Here is a 16,124-nt window from a genome sequence, read left to right as displayed (position 1 = left end):
TCTCTAACAAATGACAGCATATATACTACATCCGAGCACAATCAAAAGGTAGAGATGAATGATAGATATATTACAATGATATCACTACATTTACCATAATGTATTCAGGCATTCCAAAGAAATGTGTTCAGATACAATCACAGTATTACATTCTGCTCTATGTAACAAACAGATCAGCATATGCTCTCAGATATGTGTCGGATTCTCTGGCAGATCACATCTTGAACTCAGGCAAAGCAGCTTTTTGAATTAGTGCTACAATGAGCCACTCGAAATAATGGTGATTTTATTTCGTCATTTATCTCAATCATATCACGATTAGATCATAGATTTAAGGGGGGGTGGCCCACAGTGTCATCGCACAGAAGCCAATGACACGAGTCCGCGCAAGGCCGCAGAGGCCGACGAGCGGGCCACAAACTGTGGGTATCCTGTCAGTACATCGTGTCAGAATGCAGCACGCTGACACTTCACCGGTTCAAGGCCATCCCATTTATACTCCTCACTCGTCGCCCACTCGCTCCCCGAGTGCGAGTATTGGTATGTCCCCGTGTGAATAGTCCTTGAATTGCGGCTGACGTCGGCAACAGCGGGAAGCCCGCAGCTGAACCACTCGCCCTCGAAGCCGGGAAAAGATTTCGGACTGGGTACGAACGCCATTGTCAACCTGTCAAAAGACCATGAGTGGCTAATTCTTCGTACGTGGCACAGGTGAAGAGGAAGCGTTATCGAAATTCAGGCTAAGGCCCGTAACATCATGGAGCCCTCTTCGCGCAACTCAGAGCACGGGTAAGTCCCTTTGGACGTTGAGGGCGTAAAGCATCGTTCGCTCATAGCAGGTACCAGTGGGTCCATTGGATACCCCCTGCAAACACCGCGGGGACGATGCGGACGAATTAGAGGCACCACCGGCGAAGCGCCGCCGAAGGGTGGATAGTTGATCCGTCTATTCTGAGCAAGTCTGGCGTCGCGGTTGGACATTGTGACCTGTTACTCAACGATTATGAGATTGAGAGCTTTGAGTTTACTGAGCACTTACAAGCGAGCCATTGTGCTATGATGATATCCCCGCTACTTGGTAAGTAGGGCCCATGGTCTCGGAGGAGATGCTATCAGAAAGGAAATAAGTCGTCAATGGACAGCGAATCCTTCGAGTCCTCACCGGTCGCTCACCGGACTCCGAGGTATTACGCACTGTAAACGATGTTAACGAGGAGCTCTGCGTACGAGTCGTTGAACCAATATACCGGTTTACCAGTACCTGCGCGTTATCTGGTGGTGGCTTCGAAACTGATGTTTGCGCTCCGAGCGGCTATGGATATACCAGGCATCAGCAAAGTATGGTCTCCCCACCGCCTCCCAGCCTGTGCTTCGCGCCTCAAGCTTGGCTCTACTCGCTGAAAAATCCACGCTACGCTCGTGATCCCTGCTCTACGCTATGTGGGGATTCTTGCCTTCCCCGATGCCACTCTCGAAGACGGGTACGTGGTCAAACAGGTGCTCAGCGGCGAGCACAGCTGCAGTCAGTCCGTTGCAAGCGCAGGTCCGAGCCAAGTAACAAATGATATAGAGGGTAGAAACGTAAGACAGCCCGCCCATCAGGAGCTACTAGCCCAATGTAACTGATCAACACGAACCAGAAAACAGCGGGGGGAGCTCAATACAAATGCGGCAGGCTGTTAAGCAACGAAGGGGTCAGTAAAGAGCAGTGGGGGACTGAGGTCTGGAGGGACAGGATACAGGTCAACTGAGAAACGAACGGAACCTAGTCCAACGCTGAACTCCTCGCGCACGCGTGCGGATCCCGCTACGCTGGTTGAGAGGGGCTGCTACACCGAGGAGCGAGGCAGCGATCGCGGAGTAAAGTCGGCGTTGAGCTGCATGGAAGACGGACATTCTCGCGCATGACGCTCAGGTAAGCCGGTCGTAGCTTCCAGACGCGTATTCAAAGATGTTGGGTGATGACGAGACGAACGTCGGGTGCTGCATGGGGGCCACGTCCACGTCATCGTTCCGGTGCCATGCCGAGAAGTAGTCTGGCAGGAATCCGGGCTCGGCTGCCAATCGTGATGAGCATCTTCACAGCGATTGTCAGCGTAGTGACTTACCGTTGACGTGTTCTCCAAGGAGGTAGGTGGCACTGGAGTGCTCATCGTGGTTTCCAACATGGGGAGCGTGCGCCGCAAAATCCTTTGCGAACCGGATTGCGCGAGCCTTACGGGGGCGCGGCTTGCGTGGGACACATGGTAGCTGCCGCCGTTTGCAGCCTGAGCATGGCCACGGACCTTCGCACCGCTTCCGCGCCTCGTAGCATGACTCGCACTGCATGGCCGCAATAGTTAGCAGTGTACTCTCCGTAAAGGACTGTGTGACTTACAGCGACCTTACGGGTCCCCCCGCCAAGAGTCTTCCGGGTCGAACTGACGTGATTGGTCGCAGACACAACGGGTGCGCCTTGCCCGAGCGGATCCTCCGCGATCGATCCAACGTCGTGTACGAGATGAGCTGAGAACTCATGCGACTCTTCAACGGTGAATGGCAGTCGGTCGTGCTCAATTACAACTGGAAAATGGTGGTTAGATAACCACCACATAGGCGAGGGGTGGGGAGACACGTACAACGTAGCACAGATTCGGTTAGAATGTATACACGCTCCACAGATGGGTTGAGCATGGTACATATAGCGGGGTTCACGTCGAGCGAATGAGGCTTGCTGGGTAGCGGCATTGGAAGGAACAACTTCAAAAGTGTGTCGGATTGGCTCGGGGAAAACGGCTACGGGAGAGAACCTCGATTTATATGTTGTTGAGGGCAAGAAGCGCTGATATTGGTAGTCCGACGGCCGTGTTCGAAGGCGACGCTGTCTCGCCGATGCGGGAGCACAAGTGCGAAGATAAGCCTGAGAGCGCCTTCCCCAACCTCCTGGTGCTTCGTCGATGACAGCACCGATGCGCGTGCATCGCACACAGTGCACCGGGGTGAATGACGCCAGAGATCTGTGCAATATGTTGGCCCATGGTCAGAATGATCCTCGGCTATGACGGATCGCACGGAATGATGCCAGACCTGCGAGTGAGTAAAGCAGCCCCCGCGATATGTGAGTGAGCGAATAGTGGCAATATAAGACCCACACAACTCGTATCGTACAGGTGGCCGCAGTGGTCGGTGCGTTGAAGCCGCATATCCATTGTCCATGGCTTCCTGGGTCCAGGAGGTGGAGCTAGGAGTCATCGGCGTTCGGCCGTGTGGGTGTTTGGCCCCACGAATATCTCAGGTCGAGTCAGCGAACTCTCATATCTGTGGGTTTGTGCTTCTGAGGGCCAGGATACACACGATGAACGTCCGCAGCGGCGAAATCGTTCCAAGGCACAAGGGTCCCTAGGTCGAGGCCGTGGATTTGACAAAACGTACCGCCAGGATGGCGGACGAAGTAAGCTCCGTCCCCCAGGGAGCCGCCGTGTCTGTGACCGTCCGAAAAGAGTTCGCGATCTAGAGTCGACGAGCATGTGTTTGACCCACCGAGTCACCTGTCCTGTCCGGCGCTGAAGGGCACACGGACACTCGAAACCGATCATGGCGCGCTTCTGTCACGCCGTCGTCGATCGTGCGCCAGTGGGTTCGTTCCCGCAGATGTTCTTCGCGCACGAGACTACGGACCGTCCGAAGTGCAGAGTCTTGCAATACCGTCGTATCGTACTTCTCAAGTGCATGTTCTGACGGTGGCGGGGATGGTGAGGAGAATTCGAATTCCTACTGTGGATGAGCGCATACCGTGAGATCAACGGTGAATGGGAATGCGGCTCGATTGCAGGCCGCGCCGACTTCATATGTGACGAGTGGGTCGAGAATTCTGTTACGACAGCGAGTCGGTACCTGGCAAGCTCTGGGCCCTTAGATGTCGGCGCTATAAGCTGCGAACGTCAACACTCGCCGACCGTCGTACAGCTCATAGATAGAAGCGCCGCATCTGTACAACTTCTGCGCGGCATGTAGAAGCCTGATCTTTGAGATAACAGCATGCATGATATCCGCAGGTGGACATTCTGTATGCCCTGATCTATCAATAAGTACGTCTGGTATCTATTGCAAAAACCGGGCAAGCTATGTATACGCGACTCACATAAAAACAGGTCGATGCATACTCTGACTCCCGGAGTGACCTTGATGAAACGGTGCGTATTCCGCGCGCAAAGCTGTCGAGTACACAACTGCTCTCATGTCGACGTTCGGTCAGCGTCCGGTGCCAGATGGTGGAATGTTCAGAGCCGCAGCCGCTCGACGTACGGACACGCCAGGTTGAAGCTGTGCCAAATGCCAGCAAGTGCGCCGTAGGCGCCCATCACCTGCTCTTCTTGCCGCCACCACCACCGCCTGCTCCGCCTTCCGCTTTCACCTTCCTCACCCTTGCTCGACGCTGAGGCGGCCGTCGACATCATCACGAACCGCTTACGACTCGCTGTGCGACTTCTTCATACACGCTGTCTTCATCTGATTCTGCAACATGGGCGTGCGAGGCCTCCCGCTCCTCTTTCTGGCACTTGTCCTCTGCCTGAGCCAGACCGTGCTCGCAATCAAGTTTAACGTCACCGCCGCCCGCTATCCGCCCGCGAAGTGCATATGGAACGCCGCGCACCCGGGCGCGCTCGTCATTATCACCGCGAACGTAGGTCCGGGCGAGGGCCAGCGGCTCGACATCGAGGTCGTCGACTCGAGCGAGCACAAGAACGTCTACCTGAGCAAGAAGGGCATCAGCGGGGAGAAGCGGTTCGCCATCACGGCACATGCGGAGGAGGATATCGGCGTTTGCTTCCGCAACTACCTTGAGTCCGGTACGTGTGTCTTGGGAGTAGAGCTGCTGGCCGACGACTGACGCGGGCGGCCCTAGGTGCTCCGAACGACGCCAAGCCGAAGTCGCGTGTTGTTGACCTTGACATTGACATTGGTGCCGACGCTGTCGACTATAAGTAAGTGTCCACCGGCGTTTCCCACGTCCCCGGCTGACCGCAGCCTCCCCCGTGCAGCGCCATTGCGAACCAGGAGTCGCTCTCCGCGCTCGAGACGGAGATGCGCAAGCTGGAGGGTATTGTGAAAGAGATCGTGGACGGGATGGACTACCTGAAGTCGCGGGAGGAGCGGTTCCAACAGACGAACAGTGCGTCCTATACTCACGCTCACGCCGGCGCGAACACCGCTGACACGCATCTTGCCTGCCGCAGTGTCCACGCAAGGGCGCGTGAAGAACTTTGCGTGGTTCACAATCCTCTCCCTGATTGGGTTGGGTGTTTGGCAGATATTCCACCTCCGCGCGTTTTTCAAGCGGAAGTATCTCATCGACTAGAGCAATCTATTGCGATTCGAGGCTTGTCACCAAATATCGTCCGCTTCATTCGCCCGTGGCTGAGTTATGCGCGTAAAGCTGAGTGTAGGTTCTCAACACTAGCGTAATAGGCTTCCCATGCAGCTAGAGTGGCGCATGTCCCTGAGAGCCTGCAACGGCATGGCCTCACGGTTATGCAGGTGATCAATTTACATTCCATCTCATCCGCGCTCCGGCGAACACTGAACTAGATGTCGAGGGTATCTCAGGCTACCTTCAATACATCACGTTGCGTGGCAGGGACACGGTGAACACGGTGTAGGGATCCCGAGTGAACTGATAGTCTCACAGGAACTCATGCGTGCATCCAGGACATGGCTGCGTGCAACAGCGTGTACTCAATTGCTTCCCCACATCCATCCCTCTGCTCGACTCGCCATCTCCGCTACATGCTCTGCTTCGTCTTCTTGCTTTTGCGCTATCGCCAACGCTACCGTCATCGACCTCCGTGCGAACTTGAGAACATCACCGAGGGAGCCGGCTGTTCTCCAGGTGACATGCATGCAGTCGACATCGGCAACATACGCTCTCTTCTCGCGCGCTGACCGGGCTATATCCGTGACATGAGGCTTCTCCGTGCAGTTATGTCGTCTCTGGTGTATGAACCTCCTCGTCGCTGCTCTTCTGCTAATTTATCTCGAATACCCAGTCGATGCATCGAAGAGAGGCTACGCTATGGAAGTCCAGTCCCGAACAGGGCAAGTATGGCGCAGTGTACAGAGCGTACGCTGGTCTTGTCCGCTCTGCCCCCACTCAACTTCTGGAGCGACGTACACGGGCCTGTTCCGGACCATCTCTCGGTCGCTAGAGGCCAAGCTGAGGTAGCTATATTTATCACATGCAGGCGGAACAGAACTTCGCTCAGACTGCAACTTCCCAGCCCGCCGGACCCAAACCGTCTAACCTCGCCGACAACGCTTCCCAAATGGATAGCCCTCAGAACATCCTCCCTGGTAAAAGCACTCGAAGCTCTCCAGATATTGCGACCACCTGACCCAAGCAATTCATAGATTGCGGGGACCACCTCTTGAACGTTGACCCTCCGACATCAATGAGAGTCATACCTCTTGCGCACGTCTCTACGCTCACTGGTCCCTATCCTAGTCTATTCTTGAGTTACTACTATCTCCGCGCATGTAGTGGGCTCATCGCAGTGTACGGTACAGAAAGCACAATATACTACGATGCTTTTGCCAAAACGTTTGTCTGAAATCCACTAAACCGTACCTGCAACTACACTGGCAACGAGGTCACGGTATCACCCATACTAAGTTATACTATCACGTCCGGCAACCGGTACTGCCTCCCAGCCCTCCGCCCGAACTCCCGCTCCTGCGCCCGCACCCGTACAAGCCGCTTATGTTCTCTGTCTATCGCAAGCCACTCCTGCGACGGATTATGGATGGTCTGGAGTCCAGGGAAAACCAGCGAAAGAAACGACGCGACGGTGAGCGTGTCGCTCAACAGGGAGCCCTTTGACTGGAACTCCACTAGCTCAGACACTGCGTCCCCGTAGAGGGGCACGGGAGGAATGAGGGTACGTTCGAGGTCAGCGTTGAGGTTATGGAGGGGTCCAAGCCGCAGGTCGACCGCGAGCGTCAGCCTGAACAGACGCGGACAGCCCCGTGCGAGCTGTAGCAGGCCCCACGCCGTTGCGCGGGGGAAGTCCTCGTCCTCGGGCGAGCGGTGGTGCTGTAGCGGGACGTGCATGTTCCAAGCCCAGTCGAGGACGAGGATGACTAGCTGCGACCAGTTCTGCGACATGGTCGCCAGTGCGCAGTCGTCGGCGACGACGACACACTGCCCGGTGACAGTAAGGCCCCGCAATTCCGTCAGCGCGAACAGTGGGGCGATGTCTTCAGACCAATAAATCTCGTATGTGTCGGAAATTCTGGCCGAGTCATCACCTATCATACCTCCGATAATGATGTAGATGCCGGTGATAGCTTTGGCTGAGGGCAACCCGGCGATTGACAGGCAGAGGGCGTGAAGGACGATGGGGAGCGGCAACGGGTGGCCCGGTTGGCAGCGGATAGACAGGGCCTGAAGAATTGGGGGGGAGAGCATGTTGAGGAACGCCGTGCTCCACTCGAAGTCGATGTTGTGCAGGGTGAGCTCAAGCAGAGCAGGAAAGAGCATGGTGCTCCGTCCGTGAGGCAGTATGTCCCAATGGTACGCGGCCGGATTGACGTGTAGTAACAATGAGTTCAGGTAGGGCAGGCATCCTAGAACGAGGAGAGCCTCTGGCGCAAGCTGGACAGAGCGGCTGCTGAAGCTGGTAAGGCGAGGGAATAGGAGAAGCGCTATGCCGTGTAGTGATCCCGTTCCAGGAACGTATGGATGGAATTCTGACGAAGCCTCTACTCTCAGGCGCTCCAAGGAAGTTCCAGCCGTAATGGACAGGCTCCGAACGAGTTCAGTTGCATGCTCCGGCGCCCGGTGAGCGGGGACGCAGCGGACCATCACATCCTTCAACCTGGGAGTGAAGAGCAGGTGGGCAAAGTGAATCGAGATGCGATGCCCATGCAAATCGGCATACGGCACCCATCTTTGGTGGAAGAAAAACTGTAGATTTGGAAGGAGAGGCCGTGGCGCAAATGCCGACAGGAAATCCCAGGTCGCCGGTGGGATATGGTGTTGCGATTCCAGGACATGTCGGGGCTCGCCGGCGGGTGCATTGTGATACATCAGCTGTCCACTGAGAGGGTGTCGTGGAAACAAATTGCACCCCAGCCGCACGATGCGCCGAGAATACACAAGAAAACGTTCAAAGTCTTGCTGTGTCGGGGAACGTAGAACAACCTTCATGCCAGATTTCAGCAACTGTCCATGTACGGCGGAAACCTGGCTCACCAGCTGAGTTACTACTTCACGACTCGGTCGCATATCGTCTCCGCATGATTCCTCGAAGTCGAGCGGGGCAGTAGTGCATAGGTCTTCTGGCAATGTGCGAAGCAAAGGGGCTATAGATTGCAGCGTGTGCCAGAGCATGTCCAAGGCGGGTTCGCTGAACGAACGACTTGTGAGAGCCAAAGCGACCAGGTCACGACGTATGTCGGCTGTTTCGGAGTTGTGACAGGAAGAGATGTGATAGCTTATACGAGTGGCAATAGCCGAGAGCGAGAGCGAGTGGATGGTGGGAGGTGCCATGACTGTTGACTCTGTCCGGCGTGCACACGTTTTAGAGGGCGTGTCCACGAGTCACCGACCCTGGGCAAGTGCCGCGCGGCTGCCAGCGCATTCAGTCTGTCGACCGAATAGCACGCGTAGCGCCACACTGCCACGCTCATACTGAGTGTTTGCATGCGGGAAAGGACTTGCCGTATTTATGCGCTAGGGCCTCGGACCATTGAGGCAAATGCGGCGCCGGTAGCTAGCATCATCTTTCGAGCTTTGAGTACGCAGTCATACATGCACATCATGCCAGATGCTGTTTCTCTTTCGAGAGAGCATAGTCAGAACTGGGTCACACAAGAAACGGCGCTAAATCGGTACATACATTTCGTCTCGTGCACAAACTAAGTTTCTGAGCTCGGCTCGCGAAGCTGCATCCCCTTCCTTAACCCCCACACCCTCTCCTGCGCTCGCACTCGCGCGAAGAACGAGATTGAATCAGTCACATCCCACCATGCCTCCGAGACAGAGTCGTTCCGTATCCCACGCAGCTGCGGGAATAGCAGAGATAGGAATGATGCAATGCACACCGGGTCGCCGAGCAGGGACCCCGTCGCGTCGAAGTCCAGCAGTGCGGGTACGTCAGGCCCGAAAAGGTGCACAGGAGGAGCCCGCGCGAGCTGGGAGTCAGGTTCGGTGTGTGATGTGGGATAGAAGCGGAGGTCGACGGCGAGCGCGAGCTGTGTCAGACGTGGGCAGTGACGGGCGAGCTGGGCGAGACCCCAAGGTGTCGCGTATGGGAAGTCGTCGGCCTCGAGTGTACGTTCGTCGTCTGTGCGGCGGCAAGTATTATATCCGAGAACGAGCTCCACGAGATCGGGCCAGGTCTTTGATATCACCTCGAGCGCGAGATCGTCGAGGATAGTAGTGCAACCGCCTCCGATGACGAGACGCTGTATGGCGGTAAGGGTGAAGAGAGGGGATATATCTTCCGACCAGTACGTGTTGTGTCCGGAGGGTTCGCGTCCAGAGTCGAGGAAGGTGATAGCGAGGTCGGTGATCAAGGAAGCGGCGGGGAGGTTACTGATCGCGGGACAGAGCGCTTCACAGAGGCGCGGAGGCGGCGGTGGGTAGTCTACACAGCGGATGGACAACATCCGTAGCGAGGTGGACGACACCATTCGCAGGAATGATGTGCACCAGATCGTGGAGATATCGTGTAGGTCTAGTCGTAGAAGGGCAGGGTAGAGGTCGGCACACCTTCCGTGAAGCAATGCGTCCCAGGCGTACTTCGTGGGATCCACGTGCAGTAGCAGTGACTCCAGGTATGGTAGCTGGCCTAGAGCGAGCAGAGCATCTGGTGCGATACACACAGAGCGACTGCTGAAGCTCGTAAGGCTTTGAAAGAAGCGGATGTCTGCTCCATACAGCAATCTGGCTTCGGGGAAGAAGTCGTGGTTGTTGGGTTCGACCTCGATGATGAGCTCCTCCAAGGAGGTCGCGACATTTGACAGGCTACGGATGAGCGTCGTGGTATGATCGGGGTCTCCGCGCGGATCGATGATACGGGCGATTTCGACTTTCTGCAGCTTGGGCCCGAACAAGAGCTCGGCCGAGTGATATGGGGTCCCGCGCCAGCCTAAGCCCATATGGAGGGCCCACTCGTTGTGATACACGGACTGCAGATTTGGAAGGAGTGGCTGAGGCCCGAAGGCCAACAGGAAGTCCCAGATTGCGTAGGGGATGTGGTGGGAAGATGCTAAGGCGTACTCCTCGCCAGGCGGTAGCGTTTCTCCAGCGAAGAAGTCGTGTGTAACCCGAGGAAAGCCGTGCCTTCTGACCCGCCTGGAATACGTGGAGAAGCGCGAAAGGTCTCTCGGCACGGGAGCGCGAAGGATTACCTGCGTACGGCGAGCCTCAATGGCATTTCATGTATGCCAGTAGCAATGTAGTACGTACCAACTGGGATTTTGCGCGTGGGATACGTCCATCGACACTGTTGTTGAAGAAAGGGGCGACAATGCACAAATCCTCGGGGAGCGTGCGCAGTAGCGGGGCGAGTGAGCGAATCGAGTGCCAGAGCGTGTCCAAAGCAGGCTCGTTCAGCGAACGGCAAGTAAGAGCGATTGCAGTGAGATCACGGCCGATGGCGGGACCGGGGCCTCCATCTGACGATATGACACGGCATATGCGCAGCACAGTCTCTAGAGGTAGGGAAGCGATGTTGGGCGGACCTGTCATGATCTCGTCTCGAGTGTGTTGGCGGACCAAGGGGGGCGCAACTAGTGGCAGATGGTGGTAGGAGAGAAAGCTCGACCTCCCGCATTTGCGGTTCGAACGCCTCGTCCTCGTGCCCGGACGGTATTAGGGGGTCGTGCGGCTCCTCGGTCCAATTGGGGATGGGGGAAGCCGCGCAAAAGTCCAGCTCAGGCCGTCTGGGGGTTGACGAATATTCAGTAGGCAAGTACGAGTTTGTCACTCGCCGTAAATGGGGCTGCTTCCCCACTCTTCCGCGGCCTCGTACCCGGCGTGCCTGTCTCTCCCTTCCGATTTTGGCGAAGTCTCAGCTGAGACGGTCGACGATATGACAGTTCGAAGCAAAGCCATGCTCGCAATACCGTAGGTGTGACAACCCACAGTCACGTCGTTGAGCGGTATTCACTTGTTCTTCGGTTCGGCTTAATCTCCACTGCCAGTCACGCAGTGACAGGAACGGTCTCTGAAGCATCTGGGGATGTGATTCCGATTTCGGGCATGTAACAGCGCGTAGACATCTACTCACATGCCAAGCGGAGGTGCCCCAACGATGAAGGATTGCCATATTTGGCTGTGGAAGAGCCTCCACGAGACTCGAGTCGCCCAGTTGTGCAAACGCGAACCGGTGGCGCCGTGGGTCGAGCGCCCCTAACGTACGGTATCCCTGATGGGATGCCTCGTTGGAGGCGATGGTGCAAGGGTACTATTATCTTCCGAACCTGATAGCCCATTCTACGCAAAAATCTGAAGCTCGCTGTTTCGAACATACGTCACTTCTGAAAAAGCGTTATCAAACTCTGACTGTGCGCAGATGAAACAAAGGCAAACCTAAACGTCACAAGCTATGCCTCCGATGAACTGGGCTCGCGAAGCCGCATCTTCTCCTTCTTCGCCCACGCCCTCTCCTGCGCCCGCACCTGTGCAAAACACGAGCGAAAGTGTTCCATATTCGCCCACGCCCGCGAGTGTTCCATATTCTCCCACGTCCGCGATTGCGCAGTGCGGTTCCCTATCAAGTGCAGCTGTGGAAACAACAGAGAGAAGAACGACGCAATGCATATCGGGTCGCCGAGCAGGGACCCCGTCGCGTCGAACTCCTTGAGTGTAGGTGCCTCAGGGCCCGAAAGGTAAACCGGAGGGGCCCACGCGAGCCGCAAGTTGGGGTCGGTTTGGGATGCGGGAGAGAAGCGCAGGTCGAGGGCGAGGGCGAGCTTCGTTATGCGTGGACAGCGACGGACGAGCTGAAGGAGACCCCACGGCGTCACGTACGGGAAGTCGTCGTCCGTCATACGGTATTGCTCTGCGCGAAAGCGGGAACGGACTCCCAGAACGAGCTCTACAAGATCGGGGCAGTTCTGCGATAGCACCTCGAGCGCGACATCGTCCAGGATGGTCGTGCAGCCGCCGCCTGATATCACGAGGCGCTGCATGGCCGATAGGGCGAAGAGAGGCGCTACGTCTTCTGACCAGTATACCCCGCACCCATGAGAGTTGTATCCGGAGTGAACGATGGTGATGGAGAGGTCGACAACAGATTGGGCAGAGGGAAGGCTACCAATTGCGACACAAAGTGCCTCGAAGTGCGCCGGAGGAGGCGGCGAGTGATCTCCGGGGCAGATGGACAGCGTCCGCAACGACGTCGACGACACCATCCGCAGGAACGATGTGCACCACTGGACGCTAGTTTCGTGCAGGGTGACCTCGAGGAGCGCGGGGAAGAGGTCGGAACACCTCCCGTAGAGCATGGTGTCCCAAGGATATTCGGCCGCGTTGGCACGAAGCACCAGCGACTCCAGAAACGGCAGGTTTCCCAGAGCAATGAGCGTATCCGGCGCGACGCACACTGTGCGGCTGCTGAAGCTGGTGAGACGACCGAGGAAGGAGATCTCCGTGCCGTAAAGATAACCAGTCTTGGGGATTGGGAGCTCGTAGGCATTGGAGTCGACCTCGATGCTGAGCTCCTCTACCGATGTGGCAATGTACGACAAGTTGCGAATAACCTCGGTGGCATACGTGAAATCGAGGTATGGGTCGACGCAGGCTACTTCCACCTTCCGTAGTTTGGGGCTGAAGAGCAGAGCGGCGGAGTGAAACGGGACTTTGCGCCAGTCTACGCCTATGTCACCCAACCATTCTTTGTGGTATATGAACTTGAGGTTGGGCAGAAGCGGCCTTGGTCCAAACGCCGACAAGAAATCCCAGACCGCGAAGCTGATTCTGTGACGAGACGCCAAGGCGTATTGCTCGGTGATGTTCCCGGCGGGAAGACCTCCAAGCCGTGGAATCCCGAGCCGGTTGACGCGCCTGGAGTACGTGAAGAAGCGCACGAAGTCACTCGGCACTGGGGCTCGAAGGATAGCCTCCGTAAGACCAGCCTTAGCGGAGATTCAGGCGTGCAGATACAGATACAATACTCACCAACTGAGACCGTGCAGAGGTACGGCCTTGGGTGACATACGGCGGCACTGAGCTTGTTATGAGTTCGGACACCGAGCGCAATGACGGGGCCCCGCTAGTAATGGACGAGGAAACAAACGGCGTGACAGTGCACAGGTCTTCGGGTAACGTGCGCAACAGCGGGGCAAGAGTGTCAATCGTGTGCCAAAGTGTGTCGAAGGCGGGCTCGCTGAATGCGGAGCAAGTGAGGGCTACCGACACCAAGTCGCGACGAATAGTGGAGTTTGAACGTTCTTGCGATAAGAGACATTTGCATATGCGTAGGATGGTCTCTAGAGGTAGACGGCAGATGGTGGACGGTACTGCCATGATCCGACCTGTAAAGCGTGTTAACAGAAGTACGTCGAGTAGAGATACAGCCGAAAGCCCAACCTTTGGCATCCATAATGCTATATTTTCGGGTAATGAGACAATATCTGGAAGTGCAGCTGGCACCCGCTTGGGAGGGAAAGAAAAGGTCAAGCTACCGTTTGGTGCCACTGGGTATGCAAGTGGCTCAGTGGCGTCGGGAGGCACAAGTTATCACTTCGGCGTGACCGCCTCGTGGAACAGATCCCCGCTTCTCCGCAGCTGTGTGACATGTCATAGCCATGCGTGCCCGCTGACCTGCGCAGAACAGGGGACTGAGCCGCCGGAAACGGGCGAAGACCTAGCCAGCTCATTGACAAGAGGCGTAGCATCCTGAAGAGGGCAGATGGCGGTTTGTCAGAGAGTTGCGAAACCGAATTAGGACAATGGGGCGGGTGCTCCCGGGCAGAAGAAACAACACCAGCCCTCATCCGTCCACGGCGTGTGTACGGTGTTCGCTACGCCTCTGAGGTAGGCTCGCGCCACGGCTTTCCTTCCTTCAGCCGTACGTCCTCTCCTGCGCGCACACCAGCACCAGGCACACCAGGAGTTCCAGCACAATCCACCGGACATTAGCATCCGACGCGATGTCAGGTCCCAAGCACGCCCCCAGCACGGTGTCGAGCTCTTGCAGCGCGGACTTCACAGGGTCCAAAACTGCTACACAAAGAGAGGGATACGATATAAGCATGTGCACCGCGAGAGTGAATAAAACGGCACTCGCCGGTACCTACGTCTACACCGAATTCGTCGTGCAAAACCGCTTCCCTTGCGACAGTCCCCACGCTCTCTCCTGCGACCGGATAGCCAGTATGCACGCATGGAGGTCCAAGAACCCCGACCATGGTGTCTGCATCAGGTCGAGATCGTGCGACATCCACCGGAGCCGCGGGAAGACCAGAGAGATGAACGACGCAACACCTGTGTCCGAGTAGTCCTCCAACACGGAGCCGGTAATGTTGAAAAGATGCAGAGCAGGCACTGCAGGCCCCTCCAGAGGCACCGGCAGGGAGCGCGCGAACTCGAGATCCCGACAGCTGCCCGGCAGGGTGCGCATATCTACAGCAAGGGCGAGCTCTGCCAACTTGGGGCACCGGCGAGTGAGATGGAGGAGGCCTGCGAGCGTCACCTCGGGCAGTTTGCTATTTTGAACAGGGCCTCCCGTGTCGCCATTGCTAACCTGCCATCCGAAGACGAGCTTCTTGATATGGGGCCAGCCCGTCGCAGCGCATTCGAGCACGAGATCGTCCAGAACGAATCTGCAACACCCTTGAATGTCGAAGTGTCGTAACGCTGTCAAGGCGAGGAGGGGAGCGAGGACGCGCCCCGGTAGTGCGCTTCCAGCGAGACCTCGCGCGGGATCAATATTCGCTGACCCAGACCTATGATCAACTCCTCGATGGAGCGCGCAGAGGGGAGTTCGCTGATTGCAGTGCAGAGCGTCTCCAAGAGGTCGGGGGGCGGTAATGAGGCATCCTCGCAGACAACGGAGAGTCGCTGGAGTGAGGTGGTCGATACTAAGCGCAGAAAAGCTGCGCTCCAGGCGAAGGGGATCTGATCCAGCACCAGCTGTTGAAGGGCGCCATAGGGACCGTCACCGCGCCCATGAGGTAGTGCATCCCAAGAATACTCTGCAGGACTAATTTGGAGGAGCAAAGACGTGAGACAGGGCAGCCGGCCAAGAGCGGTGGACGCTGTCGTGCATATTTAGAAACCGTTCCCATACGCTCACAGGATCGTGCCGGTACGCGGCTCCGGTATATTTCTTGACACGCTTGGAGTACGTGAAGAAGCGCTTGAAATCATGCACGGCTGGGGCCCGAAGAAAGACCTGTATAACAAGTTCTAGCTCCGAGTCCATATGCGAGCAGCAAAAATGAGGGACTCACAAGCTGATACCAAGGGACAGACTCGACGCGTGCACTCTGGAGTGTAAGCGGTACCACTGTACAGAGATCCTCGGGTAGCGTACGCAGAAGGGGGGAAAGCGACCTGAGCGTGTGCCACATGGTGTCGAGGACGGGCTCGCTCAGGAATCGACAGGTCAGAGCTAGGGATAGCAGATGTCGACGCTGGGTGACACCCGACTCTGCTTGACACGAGGTGAGGTCTTGGATAATGCAGAAAATAGTATCCATTGGTAGGGAGCAGATACCAAGCGCAGACATGGTGGAGAGAAGGAAAGGACGAAGAGTGGCGGAGAAGGAAACGAGACAACCCGGATTCTCCCGCGGGTCGGATAATGCGCGCTTAACAACGAAGCTTTCTCTCTCTCCTCCAGTGTTCGTTGCCAGTAATATGCGTGTCACTACGGCTGCTAAACTCGTTGCACAGTGAGTGAACTATTTCAGTACCTTTCAGATGAACTTACTCGCGATGAAGCTGGCAGGGCAATTTTCTAACAACTAGAAAGAGACTTCAGTAATGCGATGTCGTCTTCTCCGATTTGTCTTTGTGTCATCATTGCAGAGGTATAATGTGGGACCTAGGCCCTTTGTGCATGAGGAGACAAAGACCAGGTTATAGGGGCTTGACTTAAAGATGCGTGCTCTTGTAGATGCTTCCTCCGTGG

The 16,124-nt window shown here is 56.5% G+C and overlaps 6 protein-coding genes across 6 annotated transcripts; 1 reads left to right on the top strand and 5 right to left on the bottom strand.

The window, feature by feature from the left end:
* Nucleotides 1-1,911: 1,911 nt before the first annotated feature.
* On the bottom strand, nucleotides 1,912-2,727 carry TRAVEDRAFT_22739 (uncharacterized protein; the record flags this gene model as incomplete). Its single annotated transcript, XM_008043524.1, has 4 exons — nucleotides 1,912-2,057; nucleotides 2,109-2,322; nucleotides 2,378-2,562; nucleotides 2,619-2,727. 4 exons carry the CDS (start codon nucleotides 2,725-2,727, stop codon nucleotides 1,912-1,914), a joined length of 654 nt encoding a protein of 217 aa, XP_008041715.1.
* Nucleotides 2,728-4,501: 1,774 nt separating this feature from the next.
* On the top strand, nucleotides 4,502-5,368 carry TRAVEDRAFT_172544 (uncharacterized protein; the record flags this gene model as incomplete). Its single annotated transcript, XM_008044047.1, has 4 exons — nucleotides 4,502-4,835; nucleotides 4,886-4,964; nucleotides 5,022-5,152; nucleotides 5,217-5,368. The coding sequence occupies 4 exons, from the start codon at nucleotides 4,502-4,504 to the stop codon at nucleotides 5,336-5,338; spliced, it is 666 nt and encodes a 221-aa protein (XP_008042238.1). The 3' UTR covers nucleotides 5,339-5,368.
* Nucleotides 5,369-6,649: 1,281 nt separating this feature from the next.
* TRAVEDRAFT_51019 (uncharacterized protein) lies at nucleotides 6,650-7,516 on the bottom strand (the record flags this gene model as incomplete). Its single annotated transcript, XM_008043769.1, has 1 exon — nucleotides 6,650-7,516. The coding sequence occupies one exon, from the start codon at nucleotides 7,514-7,516 to the stop codon at nucleotides 6,650-6,652; it is 867 nt and encodes a 288-aa protein (XP_008041960.1).
* Nucleotides 7,517-8,895: 1,379 nt separating this feature from the next.
* TRAVEDRAFT_51018 (uncharacterized protein) lies at nucleotides 8,896-10,732 on the bottom strand (the record flags this gene model as incomplete). The annotated part of the gene is made up of 2 exons (XM_008043768.1): nucleotides 8,896-10,392; nucleotides 10,451-10,732. The coding sequence occupies 2 exons, from the start codon at nucleotides 10,730-10,732 to the stop codon at nucleotides 8,896-8,898; spliced, it is 1,779 nt and encodes a 592-aa protein (XP_008041959.1).
* Nucleotides 10,733-11,589: 857 nt separating this feature from the next.
* TRAVEDRAFT_73960 (uncharacterized protein) lies at nucleotides 11,590-13,513 on the bottom strand (the record flags this gene model as incomplete). Its single annotated transcript, XM_008044046.1, has 2 exons — nucleotides 11,590-13,107; nucleotides 13,166-13,513. The coding sequence occupies 2 exons, from the start codon at nucleotides 13,511-13,513 to the stop codon at nucleotides 11,590-11,592; spliced, it is 1,866 nt and encodes a 621-aa protein (XP_008042237.1).
* Nucleotides 13,495-15,720, bottom strand: TRAVEDRAFT_73959 (uncharacterized protein; the record flags this gene model as incomplete). Its single annotated transcript, XM_008044045.1, has 6 exons — nucleotides 13,495-13,521; nucleotides 13,577-14,212; nucleotides 14,287-14,811; nucleotides 14,874-15,049; nucleotides 15,285-15,383; nucleotides 15,442-15,720. 4 exons carry the CDS (start codon nucleotides 15,718-15,720, stop codon nucleotides 14,289-14,291), a joined length of 1,077 nt encoding a protein of 358 aa, XP_008042236.1. The 3' UTR covers nucleotides 13,495-13,521; nucleotides 13,577-14,212; nucleotides 14,287-14,288.
* Between the last annotated feature and the right edge of the window lie 404 nt (nucleotides 15,721-16,124).

Source organism: Trametes versicolor, assembly GCF_000271585.1.
Source record: "Trametes versicolor FP-101664 SS1 unplaced genomic scaffold TRAVEscaffold_10, whole genome shotgun sequence".
NCBI lineage: Eukaryota > Fungi > Basidiomycota > Agaricomycetes > Polyporales > Polyporaceae > Trametes > Trametes versicolor.
Note: the sequence above shows the minus strand (reverse complement) of the source record. Positions and strands in the feature narration are given on the sequence as shown.